Source organism: Palaemon carinicauda, chromosome 31 (assembly GCF_036898095.1).
Source record: "Palaemon carinicauda isolate YSFRI2023 chromosome 31, ASM3689809v2, whole genome shotgun sequence".
NCBI lineage: Eukaryota > Metazoa > Arthropoda > Malacostraca > Decapoda > Palaemonidae > Palaemon > Palaemon carinicauda.
Window position 1 is genome coordinate 25,494,773 of NC_090755.1, and position 20,455 is coordinate 25,515,227.

Sequence of the window (20,455 nt, forward strand, 5' to 3'; positions counted from 1 at the left end):
ATTCATCTCGGCAGAAGTGGTTCACCTGCTAAGAAGAATGAGGCTCCCCCTCCTACTAAGCGCTCAAGACGATCACCTGAATTACCTGAAAGTGCAAATTTAGACCTCTTTTCCTTTTATAATAATGGAGATGAAAGTGATTACGAAGATTTCAACCTTCTTACCTTCAATAAACCCATTCCTTCATATATTTCCACCAATTTCAAAGCTGAACCATCTTTTCATAGAGAAGGGAAAATTCAATTGAATAATTCACTAGTAGCATTAACTTTCAGTGAAGGCCATAGTGATAACCGGGATAAATTCTTTGTTAGTAGTCAAAATAAGGAGTTCTCAGACTTTTTTAAATTAATTAATACTCCAAAGTTGAATTTCTGGCCTGAAGGTAAGGTATTTGATGACAGTTATAAGAGAAAATTTTTTTATGACATTGAAAATATTAAAATGAGTATTTCTGCCTTTCAAGGGCATGCAGCACTGGCACACATTGTATACCCCTCCAAAGTAAATGACATTGATTTTTTGTCCAAAATTATTATTGGTCCCCTAAGGAGGAGCATAGACCTCATACAAAATTTGATAAGAAATTTCAGAAGCAGAGCACTTCCTAGATACCTCAAGGAAGAAATAAGAGATCTTATAATCAAAGCAGACATTAAAGAAGTTTGGAATTTAACTGAAGACCAAAAATCAGCCATTGCTGCCTGCTTTCACAAAGGTCCCCTCCTCAGAGGAGGGGCAGCAAACTTCAGGGGTAGGAAATTCAACTTCGGGGGCAGATTTCAGGGAAGAAGGTTCAGTTTCCTCAAAGGTAACCCTAACTTTAGATTCAAGTCTCAGCCGCTTAGAAGAGGTAATAGGCGAGGTGGGTACAGGGAGGGGAGGTCACAAAATGGACAAGCTAATAGTTCAGGAGCCAGAGAAAAGAAAGACCCTAGAAATTGAGCCATGCTCCGCACCAGTTCAAAGAGAGATTTTTTCAGCACCAGTATTCTATGCACCAGTTGATAACGATGTTTACTCTGCACCAGTTAATAATGAGCTTTGCTCAGCACCAGTTAATGAGCTTTGCTCAGCACCAGTTAATTACGAGCTTTGCTCAGCACCAGTGGTTAATGAGCTTTGCTCAGCACCAGATAATAACGAGCTTTGCTTCGCACTAGACCATCATGACATTGGGCCAAATGCTATAAATCAAGATAGAAGTAAAGAGACCTCGCCTTTGGCCTCAAAACCAATGAATAACTCCTCCCAGAGCCCCCCAGAGAATAGGACAGGTAAGTCATTATTGATGAATATTGATAGTTGGAGAAAGCTTCCTAATGCCTCTTTTGCTTGTAAAATTATCAATGAAGGGGTGAGAATTCCGTTTAATAATAAACTTAAAGCCCAGAGGTCATTAAAAAGAACAGGTAAAGATAGATTTTATTCAATTAACAAGCGTAAAATATTGGAAAGTGAATGTGACAGACTGCTAAAACTAGGTGTCATAGAGCAGATCCCCAGAACTTCCTTTTACTACTCCAACCACATATTTTATAAATTCAAACCAGATGGAACAGTACGACTAATCTTTGACATGAAAGTGCTCAACACCATGATTAAAAAACCTTCTTTTACCATGCTCAAGGCCAATACTATATTTCCCTATCTACATCTAAACTCTTGGGCCTGCAAACTAGATTTAAAAGATGCTTATTGGCACATTCCATTACATGCAAGTAGCCAGAAATTTCTAACCTTCAAACTAGGTAAAAGGAAGTTCAAATGGACTGTGATACCCTTTGGACTAAAGACAGCACCTTATATTTTTTCAAAAATAATGTACACAGTGATCAAGTATATTAGAACTTCATATAACATCTTAATATTCAACTATCTTGATGACATTCTCATATTAGCAAAAGATTATGTAAAATGTAAAAATCACATTCAGCTAGTCATTAAGATCTTGTCAGACTTAGGATGGAATATCTCACTTAAAAAATCTACAATTGAACCGACTCAAAGAATTGAATTTTTAGGAGTGCATTACAATATGATTAAGAAGACTATGAATCCCAGTGGGAAAAACATAGAGAAGTGTGTCGAATTGGCCAAAGCTTTCTCCAACTCTGTCAAATCCGACCTGCATTCCTATCAAATGTTAATCGGAGCTTTAAATTTTAGTGCATCCTATACAAGCTTGGGAAGATTCCATCTTAAATATCTCCACAGGTACCACAGTTATTTTAATTCAGGGTACAAAATCATTCCCCACACCTTCAAAAAATACCTAAAGCCATGGGAACAGAGACAAATGTACAGAGAGATTAACATTCCAAAACCACAGATAGATGCAGAACTTTTCACTGACGCTTCCAACCAGGGTTGGGGAGGTGCATTAGTAATAGCGGGTAATGTGCTCTCAATAAATGGAACTTGGACAAATGAAGAATCCTCCCTTCACATCAATGTAAGAGAGTTATTAGCTTGCTTCTATTCTTTGGAACACTTCATCACAAGGTTATACAACAAGGTAGTCTTAATACATGTTGATTCAAAGGTTACTAATTGTTGGATAAAGAAACAGGGTAGTATCAGAAACAAGTTAGCCCATGAACTAGTCAGGAAAATACTTAGTACCATGAAGGATCACAACATACAGATAAATTCCAGATGGATCAGGGGAGTAAGTAACACCATCGCAGACTCACTTTCCAGGGACCTGGGTTCCATTCACACAGAAACTTCCCTCAGTGACAGTCTATTCTCCTTAATCTGCTCTGACTTCAATTTCACCCCAGAAATAGATCTGTTCTCAAATGGCTTCAATACTAAGTGCAAAAAGTTTTGTTCATCTCTTCCAAATCAAAAAGCCATCAGCAATAATGCACTTACGATTAGCTGGAAGGGATCAACACCTCTCTATGCCTTTCCACCAGGATTCTTACTACACAAAGTAGCTTTTAAAATCAATAAAGAATGCAATAATAATATGCTTTTCTGCACCATATCGCAGGGGACGGAACCATGGATTCCATTAGTGAAGTCAGTCGCGAAGCAGCACAAACGATATATTGTGAAGATCGAAGACTACCAGATAGTTCTCAAGGATTGTATCTCACCCTCAGCAAAGCTCCAATCAACTTTGATCGCCTTCAAAATTTAAAGGATCAGCTCCCTAACGTCTTTCCTCCTGAGGTTTGCTCCAAAATTGCTGTCAGCTTGAGGGACAGCTCCTTGCACAAGTATGAAAACCTATACAACATTTTTAAAAGTTTCATTCACAAGGAGTATGGAAGAGACAACAAATTTCCCCTGTTAGCAATTATTTTATTTTTCAATCACCTTATAGACAAGGGTCTGTCTTACAACACCCTGAAGAGCTACAGAGCAGCTTTAGGTCCTATCTTGTCAGGCTATTTCCCAGGTTACTGTCTTGCAGAGGACAAATATGTCAAAGCAATGATATCGGGAGTTAATAGAAGGAAACCTAGAAATTCTCACCAGTTCCCTGGCTGGGATCTAGACAAAGTAATTTCATTTCTCAACACCACGAAAGATAACTCTACCTTACTACTGACACAGAAAACCTTGTTCCTAGTAGCCTTAGCTTGCCCTTTAAGAGCTAATCAATTTAACAATCTCAGCATTTCCAGGAGCACCTTCACCCCAGAACACATTGTCTTACGGAACCACCCTTCCTTCATGGCCAAAAACCAAAAGAACAACTACACGCCAATAGAGATCAGCTTTAGGAAGCTTCCTAACAGACCAAAAATATGTCCAGTCAGACAATTGAACTTCTATTTGGAATACACCAACAAAGTCTGTATGGAAAGAAACATAGACAGGAAAGACCACATATGGCTAAATGAACACTTCAAGATAATGTCTCTACAAAAAATGAGACAACTTTTTAGGGAGTGCATTTTCAGAGCCGACCCAAATGCAACTAAACAGTCAACGAATTTTCACTCTATAAGGGGGCAAGCTTCATCAAGACTGCTATACAATGGAGTATCGATACAAGAAATCATGTCCAGAATGAATTGGAGAAGCGACTCTGTCTTCAGCTCTTACTATGCTCTCCTCGGCTTACAGGGAGCTTTCGATGCTGTGGTCGCTGGACTTCATCTTCAAGCCCCCTGAAGCATCTGCCTAGCTACCACTGGTGAGTCCGGAAGGTTGAGACCTCCCTCTCCAGAACTGTAAGTTTACTTGTGAACGAAGGTTCTGGAGTGGGAGGTGAGACCTTCCGGACTCAAAGTCTGGGTCACCCTCCAACCCTTCCCCCGTGAGCCGAGGAGACCATGTACAGTACTTAGGAGGGAATATTCTAACAACTTCATAATTCAACAGAGTAGGTATATACAAGAACACACACATACAATCACTATTATTCCACAGAAAACAAACTAACTGGAATCTTTCAATATTCATATCAACCAAGAGAGCACAAGAAGATTGAATTTACTAGTAAAAAGACCTTTATGTCCAACAATTTGCACCTTCACAGTAATTCCTTCATAACTTGCACTACCAAGGTAAGCTCAACCACTTCTGTGTTATTTTTTGTTCTATTACAACTTCAAAAATGTGACTTCCATTGCCGAGTCAACCCGCTCGTCCCTGGTAACTCCGCCCAAGGGGGCGTGGTTTAGGGCTCGCGCCGCCGCTTGGGGGGGTTCCAGGGGGGGGTGTATAAGCTACCACTGGTGAGTCCGGAAGGTCTCACCTCCCACTCCAGAACCTTCGTTCACAAGTAAACTTACAGTTCCCCTAGCGAAGCAGCTCCCTCCTTTGGTGGAAGGTCGTTCTTTTAAAGGACACGTCAACCTTCCACCCGACAGACCTGCCGACCTACCATTGCCGTTCCTGCATGGGCCTAACAAGGCTCCAACTGAACGTGCTATTGCGCGCCAACAACCTACGCACCCACGAAACCTGACAAACACTCATCAGTAGCTCGTCAGGCCCCATCACTACAGCGCGCTGATCTTTCTTCTCACTCTAACACAGGGCATCGTCAAGAGCGTACGCGCCAACTTGCGCATACGCTCCAACAAGCGCATAGCACATACGCCAACGATCTCCTGCGCACACTGCGCCCTGCGCACACTGTGCCTACGCGCCCTGCGCTTACGCGCCCTGCGCTTACGCGCCAACAATCTCCTGTGAGCCAACACTCACCTGCGCGCCAGCGCTCTCCTGTGCGCCATCGTTCTCCTGCGCAACAGCCCTCTCCTATACGCCAGCGCTCTCCCGCGCACCAACATTCTCCTGCATGTGCGCATATGCGCCCTAGAACATACTCTCCTGCGCGCCATGCTGCGCACCACTCTACGCGCCAGGTAAAACTTGCGCGCCAACTTTCTCCTGATAGCAGGCCTACAGACAAGTCAGCCATGCTGCCTTCACCCGTGCCCCATCCCTTACCAACGTGCCAGCGCCCACCTGCACACCAGCCTTCTCCCGTGCGCATCCACAAGGATATTCGCGCGTGCCATGCGCACGCTCGCCAACCCTCTCCTAGGGATGCGCGCTAACATTCTCCCGCGCACCCAGCATGATTCTACTGCACGCGCTAGGCAATATTCTCCTACGCGCGCGCCCCCTACGGCTTTTACAGATGCGCGCCCGCGCGCGAGCCCCAATATTCTCCCTCGCGCGAGTGCCATTATTCTCCCTCACGCGAGCGCCATTAGTCTCCTTCGCTCGAGCGTCAATATCCTCCCGCGCGTGAGCCTACGCATCACAAGGAACGACATCCGGCAAGGTCGCCATCGTCTCATTCCACTCCCCGCAAGTGCATACCACCGCGCATTGTGGGAGAAGGGAAACTTCCAGGGGGTTCAGGATCCCAAAGCTACCACAGGCAAACCCACCTATTCTAGTGACTCCTCCCAGGGATCCTTAAGTCCCTTTCCCTTCAATGGGTTTGTCTGACAGTGCGTCTGTTAGCCAAAAGCCCTGGTCTGGTGCCCTGATCAGAGCCGTAACTCAGGCTTTCAAGCCTGTCCTCTCTGAATTGGGACATGGAACCATGGCTTCCTCTACCCCACTGACGAGAAAAAGAGGAGTTCTAGATGCGGTCACTTCCCCGAGGGCGAAGCTGACTCCACGCAGACCTTCGAGGCAAATTCCTTCTATTCCTTGGACTGCCTCTCCTTCCCTTTCAGAGGAACATTTCCTGTCTTCAAGGGAATCACGCGAGGAGAGACTTTCCCCCATCGCACCAATGGAGGAAACCTCTCTTCGCGCCGAGTGTTCAACACAGTCGGGGATTGGAAGGAACATGCCACCCTCTTCAATGTTGGAGTCTTACCTCCTTCCCAGGAAGGAATCCAAAGACTCCAAAACATTGTCTAAGTCCTCCACTAGGGCTAGGACGGAGCCAGCTAGCTACTCAGGGAATGTCTGCGATTCTCCCCATGAAGAGCCTTCGGGGATAGAAGGAGACTTCGCTGAAAGTCCTACAACAGGAGGAGACCAGCAAAAGTCAGAACACGCATTTTGGCAAGTTCTGACTCTAATGAGGGCTCTCAACGGGTTTTCCGACCCAGAGATCCCTCTTCGAGATGGCAAAGACACGGTCTTAGACTGCGTCTTTGGTACTCGAAAGCCCTCTAAGACCAATGCAGCCCTGCCCTGGTCTCAAGGGGTAAAGAGTACCAGGGACAAGATCTCCCAGCAGCTCTCCGAGATGTCCTCCTCCAACCGTTCTGGTACCACCAAAAAGCTCCTCCCACCTCCTCGCGTACAGCAGAGGAGGTATTTCGAGATCCTAGAGGAGCCTTGTCTAGCTCTTCCACTTCACCACTCGCTGGAAGAGCTAACCAGGGGAGTCCCTCTTGAGAGACTCTCCAACTGGTAGGTCTCGTTCTCGGCAGCCGAGATCCTCAATCAGGAGAAGCTCACAAAGTGTGCTTTGCAAGCTACTTCTTGGCTCGATATCTAGTTGGGGACCTTAGGTATCCTGATACGTTCTGAGGATTTCTCCAAGGAACGTACCAGGAAAGCTATGGAAACCTTCCTTCTCTCAGGTACTCGCACGATAGAGTTTCTGGCCCACCAAGTGTCGAACTTGTGGGCAAATACCATCTTCTTGAAACGTCGGGATGCAGTAGCTGAGAGACTCCATCAGAAGGTCCCTAGCGCCGAGATCAATAGGCTCAGACATTCCTCCATAGAGGGTTTGTTCTTTTCAAGCCTAAGGATGTGGAACATGCCGCTGAGAGGTGGAAGAAGTCGCATCAAAACTCCCTCCTTCATAGGGCTTTAATTTCCAAGCCCTATAAGCCTCCAGCACCACAGCAGTCCCGTCCAGCCAAGTCCACTACGATGACAACAACAGCGAAGACGATGGTGTCTAAGCCCTTTCCTGTCAAAGAAAGGAAAGGCAAAAAGTCCTCCAGGGGAGGCAAAACTCCTAGAAGGAGTAGCCGAGGCCACAAACGCTAGGATAGGCAGTCCACCTGCATTTCCACCAGTGGGGGGATGCCTACAAAGTTGCTCAAACATCTTTACCTCCCCTGATGACGAATCCAGTGTCATTGAACTCCCTTGCTATGGGATCGGCAAGGGGGCAAGCCCTTCGGGCAGGAGTCCAGACCCTGTTGAAGAAGGGCGCTCTCCTAGAGGTCCTCGACGGATCCCCAGGCTTCTTCAGTCAACTCTTCCTTGTAAAGAAGGCATCTAGAGGCTGGAGACGTCATCGACCTCTCAGCTCTGAACAAGTTTGTCAAACGAACTCTGTTCAGCATGGAGATGGAAGACATGGTCAGACTAGCATTAAGACCGCAAGACTTCATGTGCACACTGGACCTAAAGGACGCTTACTTCCAGATCCCAGTCCATTCATCTTCAAGGAAGTACATGTACTTAAGATTCAGCCTGGACAACAGAAAATACCAGTTCAAGGTGCTCTGCTTCGGTCTTTCCACAGCACCACAAGTCTTCACCATAGTGTTCACCCTAGTATCATCTTGGGCACACAGGATTGGCATCCGTCTCCTCTGTTATCTTGACGACTGGTTAATCCTAGCAGACTCGGTGTCAACCCTTCTTCAACACCGAGACAAACTTCTGAGACTTTGCCAAGATCTGGGGATCATGGTAAATCTCGAGAAGTCTTCCCTGCTTCCCACTCAAAGACTGGTATACTTAGGCATGATTATAGAGACCGCTCTCCACAAAGCCTTCCCATCAGACGACAGGATAGCAAGGCTGAGGAAGGTCGCAAAACCTTTTCTCAGACGAGAAGAACTTCCAACCCAATCGTGGTTACGTCTCCTCAGTCACCTTTCATCGCTGGCCCGTCTAGTTCCCAATGTTCGCCTCAGGATGAGATCCCTCCAGTGGCAACTCAAGTCCCGGTGGAATCAAGCTTACGACTCCCCGGACACCCAGATCCCCATGGGACCTGCGGAACGGACGGACCTCCAGTGGTGGGTGGCAGACGAGAACCTACGAAAGGGAGTGGATCTTCTCGTCCTCCCCCAGATTTGATGCTGTTTTCAGATGCTTCAAAAAATGGGTGGGGCGGCCCACGTGCTGCACCACACGACCTCAGGCTTGTGGTCAGAGTCAGAAAAGTATCTCCACATAATTCTCCTAGAGATGAAGGATGTCTTTCTAGCCCTTCAACAGTTCCAACAGTACCTGGCAAGTCACTCTGTGGTGGTGATGAGCGACAACACCACAGTAGTGGCCTACATCAACAAACAAGGAGGTACTCTTTTGCAGCAACTATCCCATCTAGCAGTAGAGATACTGAGATGGGCCGAAATCCACTCGATACCACTATCAGCACGCTTCATTCCAGGCAAATGGAATGTGCTCACCGACAACATGAGCAGAGCGTCTCAAATAGTGAGTACCGAGTGGTCTTTAGATCATCTAGTAGCCAACAAAGTCCTGACTTTGTGGAGTTTTCCGAATGTGGACCTCTTTGCAACGGCCCTGAACTTCAGGCTCCAGCTGTACTGTTCCCCAGTCCCAGACCCCAAGGCTCTCTGGCAAAATGCTTTTCAGCAACGGTGGGACAACATCGACGTTTACGCCTTTCCCCCGTTCTGTTTGATGAGGAGGGTACTCAACAAGACCAGAATATTGGTCAATCTTTCAATGACCCTCATAGCTCCGCTATGGCATCAAGCAGAATGGTTCCCGGACCTTCTGCAACTCCTAACGGAGCTGCCAAGAGAACTCCCTCCACAAAACAATCTACTCAAACAACCACACGCCAACATCTTCCACAAAGCCATAGCTTCACTACGACTTCACTCTTGGAGACTATCCAGCATCTCCTCTCTGAGAGAGGATTTTCGCAACAAGTTGCGACCAGGATGTTTGGACACTTGCGAAAGTCTTCAGCAGCAGTCTACCAGGCAAAGTGGAAAGTCTTCTGTGGTTGGTGTCGTGGAAGGGGTATCTCTCCACTCGATGCCACTATTCCAACAATAGTGGAGTTCCTCATGTATTTGCTTTAAGAAATGCGCCTTTCAGTCTCGGCAGTGAAAGGCTATCGCTCAGCCTTAAGTCTCGCCTTCAGGCTGAAAGGAATGGACATTTCCTCATCACTAGAACTTTCTCTACTCAAATGTAGTTATGAACTTACCTGACCTCAGTCGGAAGTGAGACCTCCCCCATGGAACGTGGTTCGAGTTCTCAGGTCTCTTAAGAGACCTCCCTATGAACCATTACGCCAGGCATCAGATCGCCATCTAACTTGGAAGACGGTATTCCTGCTAGCTTTGGCCTGGTGCAAGCGAGGCAGCGAACTTCATGGTCTCTCGTATGACATTGCCCATTCAAGGGGAGGGGGGTAGGTAACGTTCAGCTTCGTCCCTGAGTTTATTGCTAAGACTCAGAATCCAGGAGTAGCGGATCCTCGATTTGACTCCTTCCGGATTTCTAGTCTCCGTACTGTAACAGATGACCCAGACCATCTCTAACTATGCCCAGTAAGGAGCTTGAGGTTGTACTTCAAAAGAACAGCTGCAGCCCGTCCTCATGTGCCAGCACTATTCATCAGCACAGGAAGGACTAAGAGGAGGGTCACCAATAACACCATCTCAGCATGGATTCATAGGGTCATTAACCTGGCACTGAATCCAGACCCTCCTCCATCACGTTGCCCCAGAGCACATGATGTCAGGGCCATAGCTACGTCCCTGGCCTTCAAAAGAAATTTTTCAGTGACGCAGGTTCTTCAAGCTGGGGTGTGGAAATGTCAGACAACGTTCACATCCCACTACCTACAAGACGTGACCCACAGGAGACTTGATACGTTCTCTGTCGATCCTGTGGTGGCTGCACAACAGCTGGTTTAAAACCTGAAGCTCCTTATTGGACAAGTAGCAGAAGGTTGAGAGCATTGTTACCCAGTTTTAGTCTGCATGAATGAAAAGGTTTGACTGGCCCTTATTCTTTTCTTCATCATCCCCTCTCTTGGGGAAAGCAGCATCCTGGGTTCTCTGCATAGCTGACCTCAAACCACTGCAGGTAAACCATGCTCCCTTGTGTTCTTAATATCAAGATTAATACTGTTACGTCCCCATACCCTGACGAGGTGGCATTGGGAAAGTCCTAGTCTACAAGTTTCCTTCTAAAGAACTTCAGAACAACTTTCTAGGACGAGTCACACTTCTTCATACCTTCACATACAGCTTGCGTAGGCCGCAGACCTTGTGTAGCAAGGTTCTAGCGAGGTGCAGAGACTCCTTATTTCTTGGGTGCTTACACACTCAAATAAGGAGTCCCAGGGCAAAGCCAAAAGCCAGACTGGCTGGGACGTCCACCCTTCCTAATGGGTGAGTCACCCCTATTAAATAGCATGGTTTGTATTCTAGTTACGGAACAAATGACAAATTCGTAGATAATTTGTATTTTTCCTAACTATACAAACCTTAGCTATTTAACCAAACTTGCCTGCCAGCCCTATCCCCCTTGAAGTTCTACCTCCAAGCAAAGTGAGCTCAAGCACAGGTGTGTGAGAGGGGGGGGGGGGGCGGTAGCAAGCTACCCTCCCCTACCCCCGCTAACTAGTGTTAGAAATTAATGACTCATCATTTCAGCTACGCCAAAAGTAATACCCCTATTAAATAGCTAAGGTTTGTATAGTTAGGAAAAATACAAATTATCTACAAATTTGTCATGTTTGTATCGTTAGGAAAAATAGAAATTACCTCCGGATTTGTCTCATGTTTTTATGTTTAGAAAAAATACAAATCACTTTTAAAATATGATTGTATATAAGGTTATCATCAAATTTAACCTTATTTTTTTTAACTCGAACTTGCAGCTTGTTAAATTATGAAAATTACAATATAAATGAATAGAAAATTAGTTTCCCATAGAATTTAGTGATTTCATTGAGATATGTGACAGTTTGAATGACAATTTGTGTAAATTGGCCATGTTGAAAATTTTTTTTACAAATTAATCTATTATGGGGAAAGAAGCACTAAATTTATCAAGATTCTAAGTTTTTATGATGAGTTGGTTAAAAAATATTTTGCCTTTTTATTTCAAAATGATTAGTTACTTTCTGCAGAAGGGTATTGCCCAAAGTATGATGATAGCAAAAATATGTTTTAATTGTAATTTGAACTAGAAAATGAGAAAGCAAAAAAAAAAAAATGTCTCTATAATATTTGGACAGAATTTAATTCCATTCTTCTAGTATTTTGTTTTATAAATAAGAGTGCTTTCAGTAAGATTGACCAAATTTTTAATTACTAGATATTTATTTTCAGAATAGTGAGATGTCCAAATTGTTGAACCACACTCCCTTTGAATCATATGTAGAAGTGAAAGGTGTTGTCCAGCAACGACCAGAAGATCAGTACAATAAGGTATGGCCTTTTTCTTTAAAAGGCATTGCAGGACACTCTATTAAAGTTCTTCTTTGCCTTCACCTTTTCTAGTCAGCCTTTGCCATCTTCCTCTGTCCTGTACATCTTGTTCTCTTAGACCCCTTTCCTTCATGTTATTCAATAATTCATCTTTCCACCTGAACTTTGTCCTTCCCCTCCTTCTTCTGCCCTCCACCTCCATGTTCATAACCCTTTTACATACATATTCATCTTCTCTCCTCATGACATGACCGAACCATTTCAGTCTTCTTTCCTAAGCTTTCTTTGAAACCTCTAATACTTTGACTGTCCCTCGATTAATTCATTACGAATCTTATCTTCTTTTTGTGACATCACAGATCCACCTCACCATTCTCATCTTGGCCACAACCATTTTCCTTTCTTACTCTTTCTTTATTGGCCAAGTCCTTATTCAATAACTGTTTACTTATTTCTACATGAATGTTGTGGCTGATATTTTGTACGTAGGCACACGCTAGTCTGACACGTAATGTGTAATGAAATAGGGCGTGAAAACCTGTTGAGTTTTGAGACAGATTGAAATGATCAAAATTATTAAAATTATTATTGTCGTCATCTTCGTTGTCGTCGTCGTCATTGCTGTTGCCATTGTGGTCATGGTTGTGTCTTCGATCCTTTAACCATAAGATAGAACCATACTGCTGGACATTTTGAAGCAGTAGTTAATATGGACAAAATGTAAAAGAAGTGTGCAGCAGTACTCCAAAGATAAATCATCCCTCTTTACTTATAGGAGTAGAAATACCTGCGAAGTCTGGAATGCGGCAGTTAAACTTTTAACGAGGTGTAAACAACCAACAGGGTAGTTATCTTGTTAGACACAGGGTGGCTACTGCCATCCCTCCAGCTCACTCTTACCTCAATTGAAATTCAGCTGTCACAAAGTGAACTTATCCTCATGGCTGTGAATATTTGGCAATTAATGAATTAGTGTTTTTCTGCATTGACTCTATATTTTTCTAGCTGTATCTTTGCTGATTCTCTGTGGTTATGCAGGCATGTCCTGGGATCCCGCCAAACACCTTTGGGACTTAGCCCGTATGAGTAATGAGGAGGTAAACCCTCACAGGTATGCCAGTTGCGCCGAGAGCATGTATGCTGTAAAGCCTCACCTTTTGAGGAGTGTGGGGAGTTGCCATCCTCCTAGTGGCTATTGTTTGGCAATGAGAAGAAGAGGGCCTAAAGGACTGCTTCTTCTTCTCCCAGAACACTCACTTTGAACTCTTCCCTGGCGTCTTCCTGTCGGTCAGGTAAGAGCGATGGTCATCAGTCATGCGTGGTCAAGCTTAAGGGCAGAGCTGTTTCCATTGTTCCTCTAGCGACACGATGTTGCCTCCTTGTCAGAGTGGTTTCCCTAATTCTTCTTGTTCTTTTGATTTACAGAGGACGGGCACCCTTCAACTGTTGTGGCTTTCGGTGGGCATTCCAGGCTCACCGTTGGCGGAGATGTTTAATCGTTTCTTGAAGGAGAAACATTGTACGAATGACTTGATGCCATCTCATTGATCGGACGCTGCACACCCTTCCCAACTATCACTAGGGGATCCTTGAAGCTCCTCTTTCCCTTCTCGTTAGGCCATCTTGGCGTGATCTCTCCTCTTCGGCCCTCTTAACGAGAGAATGCCTTGTCGAAGTCATCGTGCCTCAATAGGAAATATCGTTTACATGTTGAAGCATTGTGACGGGCAAGAAGGCTCTCGAACTCGGGGAAATTGCTTCCCGAGTTCAAATCTAAATTTCTCACTCATTCTTTTTTTCCTCTGAATATTACTTCGACCTTCTCCTAATTTTATAAACTTTCTAGAGGTAGGGAAACCATATTTCTTTGGTAATCAGGTTGTGTGGGAGTTCTTGTTCACACAGCACCTCCTCAAAAATTAGTTTGTTCCGGCACCTTAAACAAACCATTTCTCCTTTTACAGTGGATATTATTTCAGTGAATGCTGAAGACTAGCCAAAAGACATTTTAGCCTGGTATAATTATCCTCCGCTAACTAGTGGTGGGTAGCATGGGATAGACCAGCCACCCTGCTCACACACGCACCGTTGATATGATGTCACTTTTTATTTCAGCTTGGTGGAGAAAGGAAGTGCTTCGTTCTCTCCCGTTAACCATTATTCATTTCAAATGAAATACAAACTAGCCTAAAGCTTCAAAATTTCTTTTTTCTTTTTCAGGGTGAGTGTATCTTGAGGCTCCACAATGTGGTTTTGTTCCGGCATTAAAAGGCGCAGATGCAGCACCTTCATGTCAGCCATGGAGACAGATCCTCATGTCCTTTGTCCTGTGTGCAGGGGTTACTCTTGCATGCATGACTCTCCTTGTGAGTTATGTAGGGAGGGACTATCCTTCCAGTGGCAGAGGTTCGGTAGGTGGCGGAAGAAGGACAAGAGGGACTCTTCCCCTTCCAGTTCATCCTTGAAGGCGAAGAAACCTCTGAGTCTTACTCTGTTGGCTAGTTCTCATCACTCTGACTCTGAGCGATCGGTCACCTCCAGGGAACGGTCGAGCAAAAATCGTGGCTTTTTGACCCCCAGACAACCTTATGGCTCTGACGATTCTTTTGCTTCCCTTAGCAAAGTGGCAACCTCTGCTTCTGCTCTACCACCCTCCATTTGTTCTGCCTTGGCAGACGAATGTGAGCAGTTGTAGATGAGTACTCCGCTGGGTTATCCATGAGGGGATTCCCTCAGTGTAAACCCAGAAACTGGCTTTGGCCACTTTTCTCAGCTCCCAACTTATGCTTCCTGCCCTCAACCTGAGACTGCTCAGCATGCTGAAAGTGCACAAATTTTGTTGCACGGAGCTCATCGACCTTGTTAATAAGCCCTTGTCTTATTCCCGAGTGGTTGTCCCCCCCTTGGCTTTCACAAACAAGCGCTAGACTCATCTCTGCCTTGTTCTAGCTCTTAGGAGCATAGCTTTTCAGAGGTAGACAACAGCTGGATTAGGCAGCTGTTCCTAGTTCCTGCCCCTGGCTGCCATGTCCATAAGATACTATAAAATGTTCACCGTTTTGTGAGGCCAATTCCTTTGTGATCTGCACCTTGTGTTTCAACCACTCATGAGGGAGAACCTGCTGTTCTGCCTGTGCACCAACACGTAGCCCTTTCCTTTTAGAAGGACGCGTCTTGGTTTTCTGACCTTGGTCAGGTAGTTTAGCAGGGGTTCTCCGGATCGACCCAGGATCCTCCAGTGTTATCCCCACAGGGTACACTAACCATCCCTTTAGAGATATCATAGTCTTCTGGGAGTAGTCCTTCATCAGAATCAGGTGCAGTAGTACTGCAGCAAAGCAGGTACCTTATCCAGCGATACTTCGCCTTTCATCCCCTCAGCAGTCGTCTAGGTACCAGCAGTACCTTAGTACTAAGGCCTCTATCACTGGGCGCAACTCTGAGTGGGAAAGACATAGTATAATTCCAATCGAGCCGCAGAAGAGGACACAAGGACACCGAGCATCTACCCCCCCATGGGGAGAAACTCATCATCCCAGAATCAGCATGGGCTTGAGATCTCTAAGAGAGGTCTTGTTCACAGACAACTATCGGCTCTGGCCGATAGATTGGGATCGACACAAACCTCCTGCTTCATCTTTGAAAGTTCGAGTTCTTCCTCCCATACCTTCCGAGTATGTACAGCCTAAGGAAACTATGCGGAAGGAGACATCATCTTTCCCTGCAGACTACCATTTGTCCACGAAAGAGAAAAGATGTGATAACCATTCCAAAGAACTGGCACTCGACATCCGAGCAACCAGATTCAAAGAAAGGTCCTTTGTATCCCAAGTCTGTCATTGTAAGAATGTAGCAAAACGGCCTCCCTCCGAGGTCTCACGTCTCTGCCCGCCAGTCAGTTGACGACTTTGACCCACCCTGGGCTCCTATGGATGTGAGCTCAAGGGTGGAAGACTTTTTCGATGACGGTTCTGAACATTCCGTCAAAATGTTACCTGTGTCTGCCTGTCCAAAGATTTCTCCCTTGGAGCAGAGGGATTCAGACCATGTCTTTCTCCAGGTGCTGTCCTGTATCTGTAAGATCAACTTCTTGGGAGAACTGGATCAAGTTCCCGCTGAGGGAAAGGATAGTGTCCTTAACCTCATCTATGACACCCCCAGACCCACTAAGACTAAGGTAGCCTTGCCTTGGTCTAGAGGAGTTAAGCATGCCAAAGAGAGGACTTGCACCCAAGTGGCAAGAGTTTCACAGTCCCTCAGGTCGGTGAACTCATCTCGTTTGCGTCTTCCATCGTATGTACGACTGAAGAAGTACAGTACTACTTTGGACCCTGCAATTCTGGCCTTGACCCAGAATACGTCCCTTGATAAGTTAGCTTCTTTGTCGCTAGCTTTCTATGCGGCAAACGCCGCAAACATTGAGTGGGTTGTAAAGTGCCCTTTGCAAAGCCACTGTATGGTTGGACTACTGGTTGGGGTCTGAGGGATACCACTTCAGGAAGGAAGACTTTTTGCAGTGACCAGAAGAAGCATGCAATATTTCCTTTTCTTCTCTCTGGTACCAGGATGGTGGAATTCTTTATCCACAATGTTCTCAATCAGTGGGTCAACTGGATTTTGAGAAGGCTGGATGCTGTCATTTCAACATTCTAGAGACAGGTACCAAGCAGAGAAGCTATGAAGCTTTGTAACTGCTCGATAGACTGCCGCTTCCTATTTAACATGGAGGACATCAAGGCAGTCGCTGAGAGATGGAGGAAAGCTAGTCAAGACTCTTCCTCCATCGGGCACTGACTTCTCCTCCATACTCCTCAGTACCACCGCCACAAAGATTGTCACCGGTAAAACGTCTTGGGCATAAGAAGGGGTCTTGAGCTCCAAAGCAGGCTGCTTCCAAGAAGAAAAGTCCCAAACATGGCCGATTCCACTTCAATGGGCATTCCTTCTACCAGTATACTGATGGGCAGATTCCCACAGAGCAGGTGGCAGAGATGGATGTTTTACGGGGCCAAACCTTGGTCAGTCTCTGTCCTCCAAGCAGGATACCACATCCTGTTCATGCACACTCGCCCTCTAACCTGACATCCAGTAATGTTGAATTCCTATGCGAATGGATCCACAAAGAAACAGGCTCTTCAGGCTGAAGATCAGGCCATGTTAGAGAAGGATGCTCTCCAAGAGGTCCTAGACGTAGTGCCTGTAAAGGGGTGGTAAAATCATAAATCCTCGACCCCTGAACAATTTGACGACCAAATTCAGAATCATAACTTTTAATACTGAAGGAATATCTGTTACCAAATCGGAACTTCTTGCCAATTTAGGAGCCAATATACTCTGTCTACAGGAGACACATAAGGATCTGGTTATGCCAAGAATTCCTGGCATTCACCTAAAATCTCACTCCAGTCCTGTTAATGGAAGTGCAATCTTTGTCTTGGGTAAATCCATCATCCTGAACAGCAAAGACATCTCAGTTGGCGGGCTGGAAATCCTCCAGGTGGACACTGAATATATTACCATCACTAGTGTGTATAAACCACCAACAACAAACTTCACATGGCCCCAAGCTCACCAACTAGTAAACAAGGCATACAGACAGTAATGTTGAGGCTGTCGAGTATTGGGCGGCAACCCATGATCTAACACTTTTGCATGATGCAAGGGATAAAGTATTCTTTCTGAGCACCACTGGAGACAGGATACTGTATAACCCCGACTAAGCATTTGCTTCATTGAGACATTACTGTAACGTTCTAAGCATTTGCTTCATTGAGACATTACTGTAACGTTGAAAAATCCTTAGGTAACCCTATACCAAAATTGCAACATTGACCATTAATAATCAACATAAAACCTGTGATCAGGCCCCAACAAACTCAATCTAGACTCTAGGAAACAAGGCATACAAACAGTAATGTTGAGGCTGTCGAGTACTGGACTGCGACCCATGATCTAACACTTTTGCATGATCTAACCCCCAACCAAGTTGTGCAGCAACTGCTACTGGATGACAAGCCTTGAAACAAAGAGCAAGGTTACCTAAAGAAAATGAGACTGGACATGGACTGTATCATGCAAGATATTGTTGACAGCTTCCAATTGTTCACCTTAGAAGAACTAAATGCTGCCATGAAATATCTGAAAACTGGGAAGGCGCCGGCCGAGACGGCACAACAATAGAAATTATCTTACATTTCAGCAACAAAAAAAAATTGCTCTTGTTGCTATTTAATCCCTGTGCAATGATCTACCAAATCCTAAAGATTTGGAGAAGAGCAAGTGTAGTGGCCTTGCTGAAATCAGGGAAGGACCCAACATTCCCCAACAGCTATCGACTAATATCCTTACTGTATATTCTTTACAAGTTATACGAATGAATGATCCTTGCCTGTATCCAACCAACTGTCGATAGACCAAGCTAGCTTTAGACTAAGTTGATCCTGCTGCAGTTATGTATTAAACCTGACTCAATACATCTAGGATGGGTTTGAGAAAAGCAAATTACCAGTAGTCTTTGTCAACCTTACCAGAGCCTATGACACTGTAAACCACGGAGCACTCCTTACGAAGGTGCCCAAACTATACAAAATACTAGCATAGTCCACATCATTGAATCACTGCTTACCAATCGTTCTTTCTTTGTAGAAATAGATGGCAGGAAAAACAGATGGAGGATACAGAACAACAGCCTTCCACAAAAGTGAGTGTTGGCGCCGATATTATTTAACCATCTCTACAAATGACCTGTCGCAGTACTAGAATATCTGCTGGTACATCTATGCAGATGACCTGTGCATTTCCACACAGTTGAACTCCTTCACCACCATCGAAGAATGACTGTCAAATGCCACGACTACCCTCTCCGCCTACTTCAAGAAGTGGCACCTTAATACCAATCCAAGCAAAACACAGGTGTGTGCCTTCCACCTAAACAGTTACCAGGCAAACAGAAAGCTAAAGATCAAATGGGTGGCAAAGAACTGGAAAATCACCCATACCCAGTTTACTTAGGTGTCAACCTTTACAGAATGCTCTCCTTTAAAGAGCACACAACTAAAGCAGACATAAAGTAGCAATCCTCAGCAAACTTACCAACACCAGCTTGGGAACAGACACTGAGACTGAGACAGACAGCCCTAGCACTTTTTTACTCCACTACAGAGTACTGTGCACCAGTGTGGGCAAGATTATGCCATGTGCATAAGGTACCCTAAAATCAATACCTCTACTAACTTTTATATAAAATAGCTGGTATCTCACCACTCCATATCTGAAGTAAAATGTCAGCAAAAACTGAAAAGCATAAACAAATTAATAACCCTCGGCATCCACTCCACAACCATCAGGAAGCAAGGCGAAGACTGAAATCCCACAAAAGCTTCCCAAAAGTGAATGGACTAGAACCTGCCAAGAGAAGTGGCTGGAAAGTGACCAACGGTCATCCAATGAGGCGCTGCCCAGCCCAAACAAAGGCCTGGTCAGTCAGTAGAACAGCCCTCACCAGGAAGGACTGGGTAACCCAAACAGAGTAAGGGTAAAAGTGGGCAAAACTGGAGATAACTACCACAAATGGGGATTAGCCACCAACCCTGGATGCCTCATGTGGGGCAACACCACAAACAATTGAATACATCCCATGAGGGTGCCCACTGGGCCCTTATTGCTCAGATCAAGACCTCAGAGAGGCAAACGACAATGTCCTCCAATGGGTTCGACATTGGCGCAATAAGATATTGTGGTGATGATGAAGGAAGTACCTAAGAATTGTTCTAAAAAACAAGATATACCAATTCAAGGTGTTGTGTTTTGACCAGCCCACACCCCTCAGGTGTTGATACGGATCTTTTCTCTAGTGTCAACGTGGACGCACCCGAAAGGTATTTGTCTACTTCGATACCTAGACGATTGGCTGATTCTTGCAGACTTGATGGAGACACTTCTCCTTCATCGAGACAAATTGTTCATGTTTTGCCACGATTTTGGGATTGTGGAAAATCATGAGAAGTCCTCCCTGCAACTTTCATAAGACTTGGTATTTCTTGGGATGACAATACACAAAATTAGGCAAAGTCTTTCTGTCCATAGAGAGAATAAAGAGATTGAAGCAGGTAGCTCACCCATTTCTATTGCAAGACACGCTACCAGGACATCAGTGACCGAGGCTGCTGGGACACATGACCTCTTAGAGTGACTAGTGCCCAAGAGCTGGCTTCGCATCCGATCGCTATAGTGGCAGCTGATGGCCTTCTGGTCTCATCACAATGACCCTCCAAACCTCCTGATTTGGATAGGGCCAAAGCAAAAGAGAAACCTGGGTTAGTGGGTGTTGGAGCCGACCTGCTCAGGGGAGTAGACCTCTCTCCTTCCCCAGAATTGATGCTCTTCACGGATGCATCTCCAGGCTATGGTTCAAGTGCAAGCGACAATGCCACATAAATAATGTTTACTGGAAATGAGGACTGCCTTTCTAGCCCTCAAGCAATTCCTTCAGCTGCTTTCAGGTCACTCCATGGTGCTGATGAATGACAACCCCTTGGTAATGGCTTACATAAACTAGCAAGGAGGTACTTGAACACATAAGATTGGATTTAACTGTTTCAGGTATTATTGAG

At 45.1% G+C, this 20,455-nt stretch overlaps 1 protein-coding gene across 2 annotated transcripts in view; it reads left to right on the plus strand.

Moving 5' to 3' along the window:
- The window catches only part of LOC137624359 (aspartate--tRNA ligase, mitochondrial-like), a 195,491-nt gene that overhangs the window by 34,973 nt on the left and 140,063 nt on the right, over positions 1 to 20,455 (plus strand). For both annotated transcript variants that reach the window (XM_068355060.1, XM_068355061.1), the window contains exon 3: positions 11,745 to 11,843. In XM_068355060.1, coding sequence (XP_068211161.1) covers positions 11,745 to 11,843 — 99 coding nt within the window. The remainder of the gene's footprint in view (positions 1 to 11,744; positions 11,844 to 20,455) is intronic.